Source organism: Mirounga leonina, unplaced genomic scaffold, assembly GCF_011800145.1.
Source record: "Mirounga leonina isolate KUSES-001 unplaced genomic scaffold, KU_Mleo_1.0 Mir_53, whole genome shotgun sequence".
NCBI lineage: Eukaryota > Metazoa > Chordata > Mammalia > Carnivora > Phocidae > Mirounga > Mirounga leonina.
In genome coordinates this window covers 71451444-71472749 of record NW_023270807.1, presented here as the reverse complement: position 1 = coordinate 71472749, position 21306 = coordinate 71451444, and the positions used below count along the sequence as shown (strand labels likewise).

At 39.0% G+C, this 21306-nt stretch overlaps 1 protein-coding gene across 3 annotated transcripts; it reads left to right on the top strand.

The window, feature by feature from the left end:
• The first annotated feature begins 669 nt into the window (after nucleotides 1-669).
• On the top strand, nucleotides 670-20341 carry GPRC6A (G protein-coupled receptor class C group 6 member A). 3 transcript variants are annotated; one of them, XM_034991464.1, is made up of 6 exons: nucleotides 670-863; nucleotides 3688-3991; nucleotides 6179-6490; nucleotides 13658-13870; nucleotides 16854-16977; nucleotides 19227-20341. In XM_034991464.1, the coding sequence occupies exons 1-6, from the start codon at nucleotides 670-672 to the stop codon at nucleotides 20339-20341; spliced, it is 2262 nt and encodes a 753-aa protein (XP_034847355.1). The 3 variants fall into 3 exon arrangements, with proteins under 3 accessions (XP_034847355.1, XP_034847353.1, XP_034847354.1); XM_034991462.1 differs by having other exon boundaries at nucleotides 6179-7015; XM_034991463.1 differs by lacking the exon at nucleotides 13658-13870 and having other exon boundaries at nucleotides 6179-7015.
• The last annotated feature ends 965 nt before the right edge of the window (nucleotides 20342-21306 follow it).

Below are 21306 nucleotides of genomic sequence, written 5' to 3'. Positions count from 1 at the left end.
CCTTTTTTGTTCAAAACCAAACACTATCAGGTAAGTTTTGTCTCAATTTTAACTTTGCCCATTATCACCAAAACTACTTATTTCTAACACATGTATACTGAAAGTGATAAATACTTACACTTAACTGAATTTCTTTTTTTTTTTTAAATGGAGCTTTACTGGAAAAATAAAAGCAGAATGCTATTTTTCTAAACAGTTTATAAATGACACTGAAGCTTTTGGGCCTTGAATACAAGGAAATTTCCAAATACTTTGGAAATGCAAAACTGTTCATTGCTGAAGTGGGAAGCCTTTCCCAAACTGCTCCCTCTTGAAGATTGTATATTCTACTTCAAAAGAAATGGCAACATGACCCAAAGCCCTGGGCATATCAGTGAAGTAAAAGAGTACTATCCCAGCGAGGACCTGTGTTTCTAATTCTATGACTTTTTTCCCAGCATGACTGCTAGTGTCCATCTCCAACAATGGAATGTTAGAGTCTGATATGTTCTTATTGGTGAAGAATTGTTTTGACTATCATCAAGCACCTGAAAACTGAATGTTTCCAGCCTTTGACACTGCCCTATATCTTACATGGTGTTTACAGGTGAAATAGAAACCATGTTGTTGGCACTCTGTGAGCTTAGTGATTCCTAAGAACTCACATGAACGGAAAAATTAGATCGAAGCATGGCACTATTGATCATACCGATGACCTGCTTTGGGAGTACTCTTGCTACTTCCCAGCCTTGCCAGACCCCTGATGACTTTGTGGCTGCCACTTCTCCAGGACATATCATGATCGGAGGTTTATTTGCCATTCATGAAAAAATGCTGTCCTCAGAAGACTATCCCAGACGACCAGAAATCCAGAAGTGTGTTGGGTGAGTAGAGTCTCAAAGAACACATTTAGATTTCCAGATTATACTATGAGACTAAGGCATGTAAGCATTCACTTGTATTAACATCTAAATTATTTTAATAAAATTTAAACTCACATATTTTTAAGTTGCATATAGTTAGTCTTGCAATCCTTCCTTAAAAGAGAAATATATCAGCCCTGTATGTATAATCAACCGCTAAGTGCAGAGGCAGTGAATGCTTTCCCTTAATATTTGTATTTAGATTTTGCCTAAAAACAAACAAACCCTGAAGTCACGTGAGAAAACCAATTAGGAGACACTGTAGCCTGTCCACAACAAACATACACAGCACATTTCTATTTATATTATATATGTATATGTATTTATTATATATTAATATTAATGTATATGAATTTATATTACATTATCTATTTATACTATGTATTGTTCATGTTTATATCCCCCACAACATGCATTTTGTTTTAAATATGTATTATTTAGTGTTTTGTTTAAAATGGGCTACATTTAAAATTTCTCTCTACACCAGCATTTTTGTCAATGCTGCATTCATTTCATTCTTGAAATTATCAAATTCTTTCATGATAAATTAAGGCCTTACTTCAACTTAATGTGTTCCTTCTTCTTTGATGAACACTTTCCATTGACTGTAGAAAAGACACGGCACAGTGTACTATGGAAAAGTAAAGCTGGGCAGAGGATGTTACGAATGGATTTTCTTTAAGGAGAGCAGGATATTTGAATTCTAATTTCAGTCTGGGAACAAACTACAAAACATTTTGTAGACTTGGGCAAATCACTTAAACTTGTTGAGTTACAGTTTCTGATTTTCTCTTTTGTAAAATAAGGGCCCGGATAACTTGGGCACACAGGCAGCATCGGCTTCTGTTGTTATGGCAAATGTGATCACCATGCTTCCTTCCCCTCAGAAATCCTGCTTTCTATCTTGATGATTTTGTATGTAAATTTAACCTTCTCTTTCCCCCTCGCTTTTTTCTTTCTTTATCAAAAAGTATTGACCAACTCCTCTAAGAATGCTGTCAGATAAAATGTGATTCCACATCACACTAACATTCCTTCCTGTCATTCACCCTAGAAGTTGGGAGCTTTGAGCTACTGTCTTCTTAAATGTTGGTTATCAGGAATACCAGCAAATGCCTCAAGATAAATAATGAAGATTTTCAGAGCACTAAATTGGTACCCAGAGAATGACTGCAGATTTGAGGCCCACAATTATAGGCCAACAGTTAAGGATGGAAAATATGAAAAAATCATTGATCTAATAAGCAAATTTATTCTGAAAAAAAAAAAATTACTGACTTGAACATCCTTTCACCTTATTGACACTCCTTAAGAGAAACAGTATTCATTCAGCATCAAACAACTATTTATTAAGTGCCTACATTAACTAGGCCCTATTCTAGGCACTGGGATACAGAAGTGAATACACCAAAGAGGTTTAGACTCTCATGGAGCTAACATGGGGGGACCCTGAAAATATACATTTTAATTGTTATACAATGCATTATTTTTATTATGATTCATTACATTTACTTTTCTTTCTTTCTTTAAATTAAAAACTTAATGCTGATTTGCCAAACTTCACTTTTAGATAGTCTCCAGTGACAAATAATATTATTAAAATACTTTATCATAATTCAGTGAACTAAAAGGACACTTAAAAATATCAAAACCCTGAACAATAATATTCTCCTCTATGAATGGATAAAGAAGATGTGGTGTGGTGGAATATTATTCAGCCATAAAAAAGAATGAAATCTTGCCATTTACAACAACATGGATGAGTCTAGGCAGTATAATGCTAAGTGAAATAACTCAGAGAAAGACAAATACCATACAGTTTCACCCATTTAGGAAACAAAATGAACAAAGGAAAAATAAAGAGAAAACCAAAAAGCAGACTCTTCACTATAGAGAACAAACTGATGGCTAACAGAGGGAAGGTGGGCAGGGGGATAGCTGAAATAGGTGAAGAGGATCAAGAGTATACTTATATTGAGCACTGAGTAATATATGGAATTTTTGAATCACTATATTGTACACCAGAAAGTAATATAACACTGCATGTTAACTGTACTGGAATTTAAAATAATAATAATATTCTCCTTTATTCATTTAAAAAACATTTGAATCTTTACTATGTATTAGGTACTGTTTGCAACCTTTTGTATACGGTGGTGGATGACATAAACTTAACAGTAAATCAGTAAACAAACAACTCAGTGCCCTGAAGTAATCACAAATCAAGAAGTCAACTGGGAAAACCCACCGAAAGAGGAAATAGCTATGTTTCATAACTAAAATAGTGCACTTTATCTAGGAGAAAGCTACTGAGCTTATACCCACAGCCTGTTTTATATGTGATTCTTAAGAGTCTTATTAATCTGGTTTCCAACCACAATAGTTTAGAAGCCAAAAAAAAAAAAAAGGCCAGGCTAGTGAGTCTAAGGAGTAGATATAAAATGGACAGCAATAAAATGGTGACACCTAACTATAAGACACATCTTCATACTGCAGAATACTAAACTGAGTATTCAAATGATCCCAAAATTAGTCAAGAAAAAGTTAAATCCTGTTCCACAGACTCTATTTAAGAAACTATATACCCTTTAGAAAGGTTTCCATCAAGAACTATTTTTAAATAAATGGAGTTTAGTGAAGTTTACCCTTTAAGAGGTAAGCTTTAGTGATCCAGAAATTGTCCATTGTAAGGCAGAGGTGTGAATAAAATGAGTTACCATCATGTCTATAGAAGAGTTATGTTCTGATTTTCTAAAATAAACCAACCAACCTTGTTTCCCAACAGCTTTGAGATATCAATTTTCCTTCAAGCTCTTGCCATGATTCACAGCATTGAGATGATCAACAATTCCCCACTACTATCTGGAGTCACACTGGGGTACGAGATCTATGACACCTGTACCGAAGCCACAGTGGCAATGGCCGCCACTCTGAGGTTTCTGTCTAAGCTCAGCTGCTCCAGAGAAACCATGGAGTTTAAGTGTGACCATTCCAGCTACATGCCAAGAGTTAAGGCTGTCATAGGCGCTGGCTACTCAGAAATAACGATGGCTGTCTCCAGGATGCTGAATTTACAGCTCATGCCACAGGTGGGTTTTGTCTTACTGCCAACGTTGGTTTTGAGCATATTCTTCATTATGAGAGGATCAGGGTAACCTGGGAAACTAGTTATGGAGTTGCTTTTACTTTAACCTTTCTTTCTCTTCAGTCAAAGAGGGTATGGTGCCTATTCTGGATAGTATAGTGGACAGAGCACTAAGGGAAGATAGTCTCCCTCAATCCATCAGATCGAGTTTCTGAAGGTTCTCAGCAGGATTCAGATAAGACCAAAATCTCTGATTGCCTCAACTGCCTTGTTTCTGAAATAACATCAGTTGGGTGCTATGAAGAAAACTGAAGACAGACTGAGCGGTAAGGGGACATGCAGGTCAAGGAACACTTCTTGAAACTCAAATGAGAAGGGACAGCCAAGGGAAGATGGGGAGGAGAGGACAGCATCTACGCTGAGAAAACAGTAAGTACAAAGTTCAAATGCTGAAGAATAACAAAAGGTCAATATAGCTAGATCAGGTGTATAGAAAAGAGTGCAGTAAGAAGTGTATTTGCAGAGATAAGCAAGGGCTGGTCATTCAGCATCTCTGAGACTCTGAGAGTTCCATTATATAGCCTAGTGAAGTTGATTTAAAAAAAAGTTTATATCCAAAATGACAAAACAAAAGAATTACTCCCCAAATAGCTCAGAGATAAGGCTTTGGCTCAAATTTTCTAGACTCTCTATAATGCTGGTTAGGTGATAAGTAAGAAAAGTAGACTTTTTTTTTTTTTAAGATTTTATTTATTTATTTGAGAGAGAGAATGAGATAGAGAGAGAGAGCATGAGACGGGGGAGGGTCAGAGGGAGAAGCAGACTCCCCGCCGAGCAGAGAGCCCGATGCGGGACTCGATCCAGGGACTCCAGGATCATGACCTGAGCCGAAGGCAGTCGCTTAACCAACTGAGCCACCCAGGCGCCCCAAAAGTAGACTATTTTTAACAATGATTATGTCATGTAAAAATGTCATTTCCATGACTGACAACACTAGACAACACAAAAGGAAAGGGGACTCTCCGCAGGGGACACTGATTTTACTGAAGCCCAGGTGTCAAACGTAGATGAGCCCAGCAATGCCAAGTATAAAATGTAGGTCTGCATAGCAATGTCAGGAAACTAAGATTTAGGCACATGTCCACCGTGTGCCAATATCCATTTAAATTTTTTCCTTGAATCTTCATAAGAATCTTATTATTTCACAGGTAAAGAAATACTAGCTTTACCAAATTTATTGAAGTCAGGATTCTGACAGTTTGTCTGACTCCAAAACCTACTGTCTTTCCACCATACCAGGTGGCTGCTATAAATAGTGGATTTATAGCACTGAGCAAGTGACACAGTGTGGAAGGTAATAATTCCCCCTAGAATAAAATTCCCAGAGCTGTAAATCAAGCAAAGCTTTGCACATATTAGGTAGGTCTCCCAAAATGCTGATGCTTGTTTAAGTACATCAGGAGTCACAAAACTATAGCATGTAGATCAAATGTGGCTCTCAAGCTCTTGAGCTGTCAAGTAAGAATGGTCTTTACATTTTTTAAAAGGTTGTAACAAAAAATACTATATATATAAATGTATATCTGTATACATATATATATGTATATATGACAGAGACCATATGTGACCAACAAAGCTTAAAATATTTTATATCTGGTCCTTTATAGAAAAAGTGTGCTGACCCCTAGACTAGACGATTATTTGGCTGGATGATTTATTTTACCTAGAATAAAAAATCATCAAAGTTATCAATTAGACAAAATGTTGAATACACCAGGTGTTCCAAAATGCATTTTGCTTATTTGACCAGCTGCATTTTTCCTGTATTTATCTCTAAGTATTTAAATAATATTCACTATTGGCCTTGGCCTGAGATATAAGATAGATGTAACTGGATACAGAAATGTAGCTGGAGACAGAAGATAGAGCCTGAACCTTCAGAGAGCTTGTACGGTACACAATATGAAATGACTGAAGAACAATGACTCTAAATAGTCACCATTTAAATGTCACGATTTAAGCTATTTATAAGTAGAAGCTATTTATAAAGTAGAAGTTCATTGAAGGGGAAGAATGTAAAGGACCAGAGAATTTAGGAAAAGATTACAGAAATTCACCGAAATGAAAGAGAGTATGAACAGCCATCTGGAGTTCCTCAACACCATAACTAAAAGAGTCTATCAATTTCCAGGTGAGTTATGAATCAACCGCAGAAATCCTAAGTGACAAAATTCGCTTTCCTTCATTTTTACGGACTGTGCCCAGTGACTTCTATCAAACTAAAGCAATGGCCCACCTGATTCAGAAATCTGGATGGAACTGGATTGGCATCATAGCCACAGATGATGACTACGGACGACTGGCCCTCAACACTTTTGCAGTTCAGATTACAGCAAATAACGTGTGCATAGCTTTCAAAGAAGTTCTCCCAGCCTTCCTCTCAGATAATACCATTGAGATCAGAATCAATGAGACACTTGAGAAAATCATAGCAGAAGCCCAAGTTAATGTCATTGTGGTATTTCTGAGGCAATTCCATGTTTTCAATCTCTTCAGTAAGGCTATAGAAAGGAATATAAATAAGATCTGGATTGCTAGTGATAATTGGTCAACGGCCACCAAGATTACCACCATTCCCAACATTAAAAGGATTGGCAAGGTTGTGGGGTTCACCTTTACAAGAGGGAATATGTCTTCTTTCCATTCCTTTCTTCAAAATCTGCATATATTTCCCAGTGAGAATAATAAGCTCTTACATGAATATGCCATGCTCTTGTCAGCCTGTGCATATGTCAAGGACAGTGATTTGAGTCAATGCATTTCCAACCATTCTCAGGGGACTTTGGCCTACAAGGCTAACGAGGATATAGAAAGGAACTTCTCCCTGAGAAATGATTTCCTGTGGGATTACACCGAGCCGGGACTTGTTCACAGTATCCAGCTTGCGGTGCTTGCCCTTGGTTATGCCATTCGGGATCTCTGCCAAGCTCGAGACTGTCAGAACCCCAACGCCTTTCAACCATGGGAGGTACTAACTCACACATCCAAGAAAATTCCCCTACAGTCATTTTTTTCCTTGAGTTGATTTGCAAATATTTATATTAACTGCTCTTAATCGTATTCCTTTTGTAAGTAGATACCTTCAGTGAATAACCTGCATTTCTATCATTAGCTCTTTGTTCTTGAGGATAATAGAGTTGTTATTTTGCCTTCACTACTACTACACTGACCCACTAAAGTGGTGTTCTTTCATTTTCCAAGAAGATCCAGTTGATAGAAGTATTTTCCGTGAGTTTATGAATTTGTATCTGATCTTATAGTTTTTCAATACTTCATATGAATTATTTCTTTTAGTGCTCTTGACAAACACAAGACCGGGCATGTTTAATGGTCCTTTTTATTATCACTAAATATTATCAATGAGGAAACTAAAGCTAGAAAGTGCTAGAAATATGACTCTAGTCTGGGTCTTCTGCCTCTATGCCCTTTGTTTTTCGTGGTGTCTCTGGTAGTTTATAGTCTTCAAAGCCTTCAGCTACAACTCTTAGGACAGTCTCCCTAGGACTCCAGTCTTCTTCAAATGAACGTTGTGAGATCAATCATAATAATTCCTATGATATCTCAGGTTGAAATGAGCCACAAATTGCGGGTAAAGGAAGTCTGCTTTGCTTTGATTAATTTGTAGAAACTCAAATTCAAGCTTAATGTGACCCTTTTTAGTAAAAATTTTACACTGTGCTTTTTAAATGCCGATAAACAAGACATTTAAAAGCAAATTGTTGCTTTATGATGATAAATTTTACTCATTAAAACAGATTTCTCAATAGTGTGTACTCAAAGACAAACTTGTCTGTCTTGATGCAGAATTATGTTCCAAAAATGTATTTATTATAAATGTGTAAAGGAAAAAGAAGGTGAAAGGAAATAAGACTCAATTCTTACCATATACATGAGTATCCAGGACAGGCTATGTCTACTTTTGTCATTTTTACTTTAAACACAAACACAAGCTCCAAGGTCTGAGGTCATCAGCTTACATTTGGGTGGATCATGTTTCAAATTGCTCATTTTAAAGCTAGTTCTGTAAATGCAAGGCAGAAAACCTAATGAAGATGGAAGACTAGAGATGAAGATTTTTTTAAGTTAAAACTATCTTTTTAAAATATATACACTTACGTCTAGCTATTTTAAGATGTCTGTTTGAAAACACACTCTTTGTAATGTAAAATTTTAATGAGGGATTGGTAAAAACTATAAATTAAGTGAACCACAATAATGAAACCACTACACAAAATTTTAGGAATGAGAGGTTGAGAAGGAGTAATAGAGAGAAATTAGACATTCCTGGAGACAGATAGGATAAAGGGAAGGAGACATAAGGAGGCTCATAAGGAAAGAAAAATACAAATAAAGCTATTTATCCACTAAAGATCTGGGAAAGTATTTTAAATCAGGAATAAATCTCAAACATTCTGAGGAAAAGACTTGAGAAAGTATAATCTAAGCAGAGTCTCCTAAAATGTTTTATTTAAACAGTAGGAGCCTGGGGTTGTTCTTTATTCCCCTGGGAGCCTGGTTATCTAGAAACAAATGAAAATAGATTGGAAAGGAGGAATATGTGAGTGGTTTGTTCCTTTGATCACAATGTGAGTAAACCACATCTGTGCCAGATTCAGTGGGACAAGTAATGCAGACAATTGTCTTTTTATGAAGAAATCTCCATACTCTTTAAATTTAAAAGATCAGCAACATTTAGGGTCACTAATCAAAGATACATTCCCAAAGATTATTTTGACCCCTGGTAAAATTCACTCATATTTAGATATTACTTTCTAAATAATTTTACATTCAAATAACTTCAAAGGAGTTTTTCCCAATATTTGGGGATCGCTCTTACTTTGGCGCCACATTTGATGGCATCTGTGAGCAGTATTCAGGAATGGCGCAATCAGAATTGTTTTACTTCAACAGACTTTTAATGTTACTCAGATGTGCATGAGGATACCTCCTCCTTGTGACCGGTGATTTGGGGGTTTTTGTTTCCTTTACTTATGATGAGGTAGAAAGTAGTAAGTGATGTATGTGGAATGACAGAATGTCTAATAGTCAACTTTCTAATTCATACATTGATTTAGCAAATATTTATTGGATGTCTCAATGTTCCAGGCATTGTGTTGAGTGTTGGAAATAATCTGGAAAACAAGACAATTCTCTTCCTAAAGGAGTCATCTCTCTACTGGTGTATACAATCAAACAATTAAGGAGCTGATTACAATGCAGAATGATGCATTACTATGTTTCATAGAGACACAAAACGGCAGAGAAGCACATAACTGAGGCAACCAATCCAGTATTAACAATTCAGAGAATATTCTCCAAAGATCATGACATCTCTGGAGAATACGATGGATGGGTAGGAGTTAGCCAGGACAGAAATACTCCGAGAAGGGAGAGAAAACATAGCATCTTCAGAGATAAGAAAACAGTGCCAAAGAATCGGAATTTTTTGTGGAAACTACAGGTAAATGAAAGTAGAGAGATTAGTGAAGGATCCATCATTAGGGCCCAATCAATCACAGCATCTCAAATTTTGATGTGCAGTTGAATTGCCCGGGAATCTTACTATCATGCATATGCTAATTCAGCCGGAGTTGGGGGGATACCTGAAAGTCTGCCCTTCTAACACTCTCTCAGGTGATGCTGATACTATGAGTACAGAGACATCCTTTCAGTAGAAAGTCTGCAAACTCTGTTTAAGGGTTTGGACTTGATAGAGCAAAGGGGAGGCAATTAAAAGTATTTTTTTAAAGATTTTTTATTTTATTTTATTTTATTTTATTGAGAGAGACAGAGAGAGAGCATGAGAGAGAGGAGGGTCAGAGGGAGAAGCAGACCCCCTGCTGAGCAGGGAGCCCGATGCGGGACTCGATCCCGGGACTCGATCCCGGGACTCCAGGATCATGACCTGAGCCGAAGGCAGTCGCTTAACCAACTGAGCCACCCAGGGGCCCCACAATTAAAGGTATTTTTAGACAGGAAAGTCTCGTGATCTGCTTTCCACTGCAGAAATAGCATTTCCACTGTGGTGTGCACTGACTAGAGGGACACAAGACTAGAGGCAGAGGGACCAATTTGGTAATCCAGGCATAAAATAAGGATGGCTTATACTCCAGGTACAAGTACTACAAGTACTGTGTGTGACAATGAGCATGGAGACATGCATACATGGATGGTTAAGAGGAAGGATGAGGAGGATCTGGAGATAGATTGGGTGTAAAGGGCGACAGACAAAGAGAAGCAAAGATGTTGCAAGTGATTCCACATTTGGACAGTTGGTACCGTTTGTTGAGATGGAAACAGAGAAAAGTAGAGGTCTGGTGGGTATGAAGCTTTCTGTTTTGGAGATGTTGAATTCGAAGAGCTTCTGAGACATTCAAGTGTAGCAGTGGCGGTCAGATACTAGTCCAGAAGTCAGAAGAGACATGGGCTGAGAAGATAGTGATTTTGCAGTGATAAGGAGACTAATAACTCATAATTTTTTTAAAGATTTTATTTATTCATTCATTTGAGAGAGAGTGAGTGAGAGAGAGTATGAGCAGGAGGGAGGGGCAGAGGAAGAGGGAGTCCAACCCGGGGCTCAATCCCAGGACCCCAGGATCATGACCTGAGCCGAAGGCGGAACCTTAACTGACTGAGACCCCCGGGCACCCCAAGAGCTAATAATTTTTATGGGCTACTATAGTAGGCATTGACATGTATCCCCTCTAATCTCCATAATATTCTAGTAGGTCCACAGGTTCACGCTCCTTACACTCCGTCCTAAAGAGGTGGCAAGAGGAAATGTTACTGGTGACCAAGACTTGCAGCCGTTTAGAGATGGAGGGGACCTCCACAATTAGGGTCTGGCCCACAGTCACCCACACACGTAGCAGTGAGACTGTCCCAGCCTTAGTCCAGGGTGCTTTCCACTACAGCATAGAAAACTTCCTGAAAGGAAAAGACATGGTTGGGCACCAGACAGAGAAACAAGGCCATGTCCCCTGGGCCATGTCCTCTGGGCCTTGTTTCTCTGTCTGGTGCCCAACCCATGTCTTTTCCTTTCATGTCCTCTGGGCCTCGAATTTACTCACCAGCACAGTTTCATTAGGGAGATGTCATGGACATCTGAGAAGTCAGGGGAAAAGGAAAAGGAAAACAACATTAACCACAACAGTTTCAGCGGTGTGGCCTCCTGGCCTTGCGTTCTCAAAAAACAGGTCATTGCCCTCCACAGGGTGAATGCTATAATCATGGAAAGGCAAATCCCACTGTTTAAGATTTATGGTGTTAATTCACAGTGACTTTCAGAGTCTCCATGAAAAAAATAAATAAACAATTGACAGAAAAAGCCTTCGATAGCTTCATAACCAGAGCACCGATGTTCAAAACAGAGCAAATGTTCTGTCTTACTTACCAGGTCAGGAGGGCACTGTTTTGTTTGCCTCTACCGTCTCTCCTGTGAGGACAAGCATACAGTTATGCTAGTTTATGTACATCATACAGTGTTATCACTATTTACAGAACGGGTATGTGTCAGGACTTTACCCTGGAAAACCTAATTAAGTGCAGGTAAAGCCAGGTGGAAATTATAGTCCCAAACTCGAGAGTTGAAGAGGATCTGCTCCCTAAAGAAGTGAGTTTTCTGGGGCTCATGGGTGTGAACTGCTGAAGGAAGGAAGAGAAGAAAATATTGCAGCACACAGGTAGCGGTGGAAACATTGACGGTAGGTCCTTCCTTCCTTTTTTTCATTTTTGTTCCCATCATATTTTTTCTTCCAGGCAATTGCTGGAAAAAGCTTTTGTGTGTTAATTCCACCCTGTTAGATCTGATATCCTGCTTCTTTAAAGTAATACTAATCAATTTAACATTCATTAAAAGAACTAAGAAATCTGTGGGGACACATAATAAAATCAATATACATTGCTTAGAGATTTTACCGAAGTGACATTTGGTCACTGACTTGATATCATAACTAATATATTTACCTTAAAATATAACTGGATTTTCTATGTTCTAATGACAAAATTGAAGGAAAGAAACATTCATAAAAGATCAACTGTGAAGGAATAGAATAATTCTGTTCAAATAGAGTAAATGTCTGCCCCATTCCACAGATTTTGTGCACAACACAAGCCTCATAGACTTAGAGGAGTAGGCCCAGCGTGTTTGAGAGGGTATTTACTTAGCTGTCATTATATATCAGGTTAATGGTGGGGCAGGGTGTTCCTCTTTCCCAGTCCAGTATTCTTCCTCTGCAGCACAAACTCAATACAGCTGCCCTATTTGTCAGTAAAATATTTCCTGTCCTATCTGCACTGCATACAAGTTCTTACTGTACAAATTGGGTAACAAGACAAGTAATTTTTCACTGCATTTCTTTCCTCTCAAGCTAAAAAATAATCATTTTATGAATTACATTGGAAATAGAATTTAGAGGTCACTTTACTAGACACTCAATCACTGCAACAGATTTGAAAACCATTGGAGATAATAAGATCCATACCTCCCACCAAATGGAGTAATAAAATATGGATTTAGAGGGCAGGCACCAGCAGTACCTTCCACCCACCCGCTCATCTTCTCTGGTGGGGAGACACCCCGAGAACAGGGTGCTGTTGTCACTGGACTGTCTCCCACATTTGCACCTCTGTCCCCATCGTCCTCATTGTGGGGGTGGTGAGCATAATAACCACTGGCTCAGATTACCCACTCAGGCTTGGCCAAGGATCCAACTGTAGCTAGAAGGAAAGAATGAATTCTATAGCTCCAGAAGACACACTGATGACTGCTTTTGAGTCAGAAGGAAAAAATAAGAAGATATTGAATTAATATATTGTTAGATGCAATGAAAAGACCTGAAAGTCAAAATGTGTGTTCCCAGATAAGGCCCTTCACCCCTTGGCTGGTGGTGCTCATCTAAGAAAAGAGGAAGATGATCCTTGCTCAGTGTGTTTCACTGAGTTGTTACGGGACAGAAGGATATCACACTTCTGAGTATTAGCAAGTAATATATGAATGTCAGGTGGCATCATTAATTGATAGACTCAAAGTATTTTTATTTATTTGTACAATATCCCTATTAGTTAATTAACAGTATTAATAGATATTAATCAAACCTTTACTAATCTGTGCCCAATACCGGGCTAAACTCTTTATATGTTTAATTACATTTAATCCTTACAATAGCCCTATAAGGTAGGTTTCATTTACTTCATTTTACAGATGGGGAAGCTGAGGCTTAGAAAGAACTGTAAGTGTCAAGACCACATCACTAATGAGATATAGAACCAGGATTAAAGCCCAGGCAACTGTCCCATAGGACCTATCTTGAAATTCTATAACGTGGAAAAAGAAGATGCTCAGATCCCAGTTTGATAATCTAGAGAAGCTGCCCGCTGTAAACATTAGCTTGATTCCTCAAATTTACAGAGCAAGACTCTGGCAGAAATAAGGCTAGAATTCTCAAATTGTTGCCAGGTAGTTAAGAACCTTCTCAACTAGTTACCACACTCATTGATCCAGAATGTCTTTTTTCTACCTCTTAGGTGATATTCCTTAGAAGGCAGTGTCATAAGCGGGATACAGATACATATTTCTATTAGTGTTTGTTTCTATTTTTATATTTTATAGTTACTTGATGTACTAAAAAATGTGACATTCACTGAAGAAGGGAATTCATTTCATTTTGATGCCCACGGGGATATGAATACTGGATATGACATTGTGCTCTGGAAGGAGATCAATGGCCACATGACCATCACCAAGATGGCACAATATGATCTGAAGAATGATGTCTTTATCATCACGGACCAAGAAACAAAAAATGAGTTCAGAAATCTTAAGGTAATTTTGTGGTAGCCTGCTTTATAGCATTCAAATCAAATGAGTACCTCAGTTGCAAAAGTGCCACCAATACCTCCAATGACCCTGCCTGTTTACTGTCCCAAACTTCCCTCCTCAAATTCTCTGGTCAACTTGTGCCTCCCTCCCTTGTACAAGCTCTCTTCATCATCCTCATTTGACCAAAGCATTATCCTGGTTAAATTCAACTCTGCCTATTCACTATGGCCCCCATATAGCTGAACTTGGCAAAACAAAAACAAAAATAAAAACACCTTGTTGACTATTTTCACTCTAAATTCATGATCTCTAACCTCCAGTGGGCCCTTAATGCTGCTGGACAATCAGACTATTACCCTAGTCCATTAACTCACCCACCTTCCTAGATAGCTATTCCATGATTTTTCTTCTCTCCTCTGACTCCAACACACCTTCCCCATCTCCACTTTCAGTTGACCTTGCTTCCTATGTCACTAACAAAACTGAAAAAATCAGAAGAGAATGGCAGTGTCGCCCTGCCGCCACATCCGCCTTCCTTCCGGCACTGTGGGCGGAATGTGTTCCTGGCCAAGGTCAGCTCCTCCCTTGACCTCTGGATCCCAACCACTTTCCACCTATTTGATGATACTGCTCGGCGATTCTCCACTCTCTCCCACGTCCTCAAGAATTTTCTTTTCTCCACTATCTACATGATGACATAAATATGCTGTTATTCCTTTCATCTTCAAAAAAAAGGAAAGAAACTCCATTGATCCCCCATTTCTCCTTCTATATACTGCCCAATGCTTTATTTCTCTTTATAGCAAAAGTCCTTGAAAAATTTAAATACATTCAATGGCCCGAATTTCTCTCCTCCCATAATTCTCTTGAATTCTCTTCAATTCTTTCTATCCAGTTCACCAATGTTAATAAATCCAAACATCATCTTACTTCACTTACTGGTTAATTGTTCTCTCTGTAAGATGCTTTCTTTCTCTGTTTCCACAACACCATGCTCCCTTAATTTTCTTCCTCTGTCTCTGGCACTCCTTCTCAGTCTCTTTTGCTGCTTCCTCATCATTCCAGCTGCCTATAAATATTGGCATACCCAGAGCTCAGAACTGCTCCTCTCCTGTGTCTGCACTTTTCCTTAGTGATCTCATCTGGGCTCGTGGATTTAAATAATGTCATTCATCATATAGAAGGCAGATGACTCCCAGCTTCTTATCTTCTAAATTTCAACCCAAATAAATATACGACTGTGTAATTGACATCTCCACCTGGGTGTCCAATAGTCCTCTTGACTGAGTACCTCCAAATCTAAGCTCCCAAACCTACCTTCGTTTCAGTAAATGGCAATTTCCTTTTAGCGGCTCATGGAAAAACCTGGTGGAATCCTTGTCACACTTCCTATCCAACCTAAGTTTCACTTTCAAACCCATAGTCCAAAACATCAGATAATCCTAAATCTTTTGATATCCCAAAGTTATTAATACCAGACTTTAGAATGTCTTTGCTGTCTCTTGGGGGTGGGGAGAGAAAGAAGGCCTCCCTTTTATCCCCTAATGACGTCCTGCCTGCTGCAAACCCAGATCAGGATGTAACCGTGTCGAGAAGAAGAAAGCCACTGCTTGTGGACACAGGGCTACCAAATCTTGGCTACTTTTCTCTCTCAGCCATATCATTTTCATCTCCCAGAGAAAAGACAAGTTAGCTTAGTCCTTGGATTATGTTCCTGGCTCAGGAACAGCTATTAAGAGAATCTAGACAAACCCTCATTTACCCATTTTGCTTTTGTTTCCCGAAGGTAAGGGTGAGATAATAAAAGATTTATTTCACAAGATATGCCACGAGATAGGGACTGTGAATGGAAAAAAGGCACAGCTGACGTGCAAAGAATTATTAGTTAAATTGGAAAGGCCTTCATAAAAATTAGATGCTACATATGATTCACATTGTGACATGCACAATTATAACCTAAATTCTCAGGATTTTTAAAATATTATTTATATATCTAGGGTTGCCTTTTTCACTAATACTTCAATGGTTCTAAATTCAAAATTTCCACTGGTTTTCTAAAAGATTTTATTTATTTATTTATTTATTTATTTATTTATTTATTTATTTATTTAAAGAGAGAGTGTGTGTGTGTGAGAGAGTGGGAGGAGGTGCAGACAGACAGGGAGAGAGAGAATCTCAAGCAGACCCCCACTGGGCGAGGAGCCTGATGCGGGTCTTGATCTCACGACCCTGAGATGATGACCTGAGCCAAAATCAAGAGTCGGATGGACGTTCAACCGGCTGAGCCACCCAGGTGTCCCTCTACTGTTTTGTTTTTGAAGACTAGACTGGACAGAGTCCTTGGACAGCATGATTAATAACCTTCTTCTAAAAAATATAAAAGCCCAATAAGTTACTATTTTCTTGTATAGTTGAACTCTTTATACAACACAAGATTGGAAATTTCCAAGCCATTGTCTTCTTTTGTTCCATCATTACACATCTGTCCCTCTACTAGGGATTTTCTGAAAGAGTTAATTTCCCTTATTTGCTTACAGAAGTTATTAATGCAACAAAAACTACTTCTTCCTAAGGCAGTTTCACTGTCTGAAATATTTTCTGTTTTTTAAACTTGTTCACATTCCTCCAGATGACAAAACAATTCTGTTTGCTATTTTTTTTAAAGAGACTAAAATACTATTTAGTAAATGTATCTTTAAATTAAGTCAAGGTTGGAGCACCTGGGTGGCTCAGTCAGTTAAGCGTCTGCCTTCAGTTCAGGTCATGATCCCGGGGTCCTGGGCTCAAGTCCCGCATCAGGCTCCTTGCTCAGCGAGGAGTCTGCTTCTCCCTCTCTCTCTCTACCCCTCCCCCCTGCTCGTCCTCTCTCTCTCTCTAATAAATAAATAAAATCTTTTAAGAATTAATTAATTAATTAATTAATTAAGTCAAGGTTACTTAAGATAAATCTTTTAAAAATCTATTTGAGATTTCTTTCACTTTGCAGCAAATTCAATCTAAATGCTCCAAGGAATGCAGTCCTGGACAAATGAAGAAAACTACAAGAAGCCAGCATATCTGCTGCTATGAATGTGTGAACTGTCCTGAAAATCACTACAGTAACCAGACAGGTAATTATAGTCACTACAGCATGTACAGTGACACACCTGAACCATTTCTCCTAGGCTGATTTTTTTTACATGACTCCTACTTTGTTTTATTTTTTTTTCATTAAAAAAAGCAGCATTTCATCTTGCTAGATTAAATTCCAGTGAAATTTCATTTGATCTTGGAATTTGCTCTATTATATCAGCAGATGTATAACCAATACATAATAGAGACATAAAAGTAACTTTACTTCCAAGGGAAGTTGTCACCCCCTCAACTGGACTTCCTCTCTCGCATCTCTCAAAACCATGTGAATTCTGTCAATTTTTGTCCACGTATCCCCCACATAGACATGCCTGCCTTGTAACTGGGGCACAGTAACTATAAACAAATAAATGCTGAGTTAGCTAAACAGAGCATGATAGAAACCCAGAGGTGTGTATACCCTGGAGATCTCATTATTCCTACCAAGAAGCAATGGTAAAGCCTAAAAAGAACCTTCTGTGAAAGGAAGGGATGAACCGTTGACATAGATGAGATGCTACTGATTGTTTGACAAACCTATCTTTAACAATTTTACAAGATCAGAGCAAAATATACAAATTAAAGAACAAGAATAAGGTCAGCAGCCTTCAGGGTCTTAAAAGGAGCTATCAGCACTTTCCCTGGAGTTAAGCCTATTTTAAAAGCATCGTGTTCCCTTGTTTACTGTTGCATCCCTCTTCATCTATAACAGCTGAGAACCTGAGAACTGGAACAATTCTCAAATGCTTACTCTTTTTTCTCACTGGCTCCAAGGGGAATGTATCGCAATGTTAATATTCCAATAGTCATGTTCTGTCATTATCTCACAAAAATGCCACTTGTCCCAACCTGAGATGGGCTCTGCTGTGTAAATAATTAGGTATTGGGGGTTGGATTTTCCAGGTAATATGGTGTCTAGCAGCTGTCTGCCTAGTGGGATAAATAAAAACGAGAGAGTATGTGGTGTTTATTTCCCATAAAGATGTACACGAGTTTTCAAAATATAATTTGGGGTTGTCTTTGGATAACCAGGGAAAGAACAAGTGTAGAAGACTGCCTTTCCTTTGGAGGAAAAGCAAGGATTTAGGGTGATCTAAGAGGACATTCTCTCCTATTGTTCTCCATGTCTCCAGGGCACAGCTCTTATACAGAGACAAGGCATTAAATGTTCACCAAACAGGTGAAGAAGAGAGCACATGCTAGCAGTGGCAGTTAGGGGAGGACGGAGAAGAACGGGTATTTGTAGGGAAACAGGGCTTAGAAAGAGGAAGAGGCTGGAGAGGTAATGAAGTGTATAGACAGACACACAACCTGACTTTGAGGTTAAGGAAGAAGAGAACGCAGGCCCCGTATAAAATTGAATGGGCACTGTGGAGTGTTCTCAGATGGATGCCCAGAGAGGGGCTTCTGGCAAGAGATGGGACCCCATCTTTAGGGGGCAAGACTGGAGAGCAAATGCAATCACACTCCCAGAGACTCCGCTCTGATATCAGCTCTTCATGCGGCCCTGCCATCAGAATAAGCAGAAATCACTTCCAAGCTTATCACCGCCTGTGTGAGAGACTCAATTTTACTGATCCCCTAGACAAAAAAAATTAACTTTAATTCTTCATTCACTGTCACTGGTTACAATCTTGCTTTATCTCATTTTTAGGGAGCTTTTAGGGTGACCCAGCCATATTTTCTCTGCTTTTAAAAGAGCTGCTTCCTTATTTACAATAGCAGTTCTCACTACATTGAGTGTCTACTGTGTGTAACGCTCCATGCAAAGCATTTTATATTTATTCTGTCACTGAATGCAGAACCCCCGTGAGGCAGAGTCTTTTTTAAGTTTTTTTAAAGATTTGGAAATAGACTCAGAAAGTTCAATTTACTTATTCAAGATTATGGGAGTCATAAGTGATAAAGAAAGGGACTTGAGATGCATCCAATGCCAAAGCCCCTCTTCTTAATAGAGTTTGAATAGCAAGTTTCTAAGAGGCTAGTATCTATCCTGAATACATTGATTTCCTAAAGACTCACAGCCCAGCTGGCTTTTTCTTTTCTTTTTCTTCCCTCACCCTCACACTTTCTCTCTTGACTTCTTTTGGGTTCTGTGCATGCTTTATTTCAGTAAGTAACCAATACGACAATGATCTCTATCCCTTTTGTCCTCGGGACTATAACTAAGGAGTCTCATTTGTAGCATCATTGTGGACAATCACCTGTTTTAACTGTTTGCAATGTAACTGAATCTCCTGTCTTTTAGATATGGATCACTGCCTTTTATGCAACAACGAAACTCACTGGGCCCCTGTAAGGAGCACAAGGTGCTTTGAAAAGGAAGTGGAGTATCTCAACTGGAATGACTCCTTGGCTATACTGCTCCTGGCCCTCTCCCTACTAGGAATCCTGTTTGTTCTGGCCATTGGCATAATATTTACAAGAAACCTGAACACACCCGTTGTGAAATCATCCGGGGGATTGCTGGTCTGCTATGTGATTCTTCTCTGTCATTTCCTCAACTTCGCCAGCACGGGCTTCTTCATTGGAGAACCACAAGACTTCACATGTAAAACCAGGCAGACATTATTTGGTGTGAGCTTCACTCTCTGCATCTCCTGCATTTTGATGAAGTCCCTGAAAATTCTGCTAGCCTTCAGCTTCGATCCCAAGTTGCAGAACTTCCTGAAATGCCTCTATAAACCCATCCTCATCATCTTCACTTGCACAGGTATCCAGGTTGTCATTTGCACCATCTGGCTGATCTTTGCAGCACCTGCTGTGGAAGAGAACATCTCCTTGCCCAGAGTCATCATCCTGGAATGCGAGGAGGGATCTGTCCTTGCATTTGGCACCATGCTGGGCTATATTGCCATCCTGGCCTTTATTTGCTTCATATTTGCCTTCAAAGGCAGGAAATTACCTGAGCATTACAATGAAGCCAAATTCATAACATTTGGCATGCTCATTTATTTCATAGCTTGGATCACATTCATCCCTGTCTATGCAACCACATTTGGTAAATATTTGCCAGCTGTGGAGATTATTGTTATTTTAATATCTAACTATGGGATCCTGTGTTGCACATTCTTTCCCAAATGCTATGTTATTCTTTGTAAGCAAGAGACTAACACAAAATCTGCCTTTCTCAAGATGATTTACAGTTATTCTTCCCACGCTGCGAGCAGGCTTGCCATAAGTCATGTTTCACTGGACTCCACTAACAGCAGCATCACAATGACCGATCCCAGCTCTGGCGGCAGGTCTGCAGCCTGGCAGGAAGGCAAGGATCTTCAGGCACAAGCATTTGCACACATATGCAGAGAAAATGCTACATGTGTATCTAAAATTTTGCCTCGAAAAAGAATTTCAAGTATATGAAAGCATCCTTAAGAGATGGCATGTCCTAGAATAAAATGTGTCTAGGATCTTTGTATTTAAAATATGCATTTATTTTCCAACAAATATATTCTATGTGTTTCTTCACTGCCACCATGTTCACCAGTGCTCCCTCTGTCCAACCACCTGTTTAACAAAGAAAACAGAGCCCTCACCCTGAAACCACCTTCATTCCTCCATCTGCCTCCATCTTCACCCCGTTCCTCTTAGGCACATTTCTATTCAAAAGTAGCCCAGAATACATCATCCCTATTATGTCCTCTGTCTCCTCTTCTCAAACCTCTTCATATGGGTTCTCCTTCTCTCCTAAAGCATCTTTATCTTCCCACTTCCCCTGCTTGGTTCAGTTGAACAAGCATTTGAACAGTTACCATGTGCCAGGTGATAGGCTAAATACGAAGGTACAAGAAGGATCAAGGCATCCTTTCTTACCTCAAGGAGTTCCAAATCCTTGACAGTTACATATTGACATCTTCATTTCAGCGTGGGGAATTCTAAGATTGCCATGTGCATGGGGCACTGTAACAGTATGGTGACGTGGCACTTAGCCACCCTGGGGGATGATGAGAGAGCTTCGAAGAAAGCTAAATAAACGATATGACGTTTAGGTGAAGTCTCAAAAGATGAGGAAGAGTTAGCTAATCAAAGAAAGTATAGAAATCTGGTCCAGATAAAGGGGGAAAGCTCGGGGCAGCAGCAGAAAGTGTCAAGAAGGTGTGCTCAGGGGAGTACAGTCATTTGGTATTTATGGAGAGGAGTCCTGGTTTGTATGTAGAGGTTAGGTCAGGAAGGAATATCACAGACTAGAGTCCTTTTATAGGAAGTTTAGGTCTTTATCTTGTGGGCAGAAGGTCATCAAGATGACAGGTTCAAAGTTCCATTTTAGGAAGATCACTCTGAGATAGGGTAGATGATGGAGTCTAGTTGGGAGAGGATTAGGATCTACA

Coding starts and splice junctions, on each gene's coding strand:
- GPRC6A (XM_034991462.1), top strand. CDS start 670: ATGGCACTATTGATCATACCGATGACCTGCTTTGGGAGTACTCTTGCT. Junction 864..3,687: donor GAAATCCAGAAGTGTGTTGG/GTGAGTAGAGTC, acceptor GTTTCCCAACAG/CTTTGAGATATCAATTTTCC. Junction 7,016..13,657: donor ACGCCTTTCAACCATGGGAG/GTACTAACTCAC, acceptor TATATTTTATAG/TTACTTGATGTACTAAAAAA.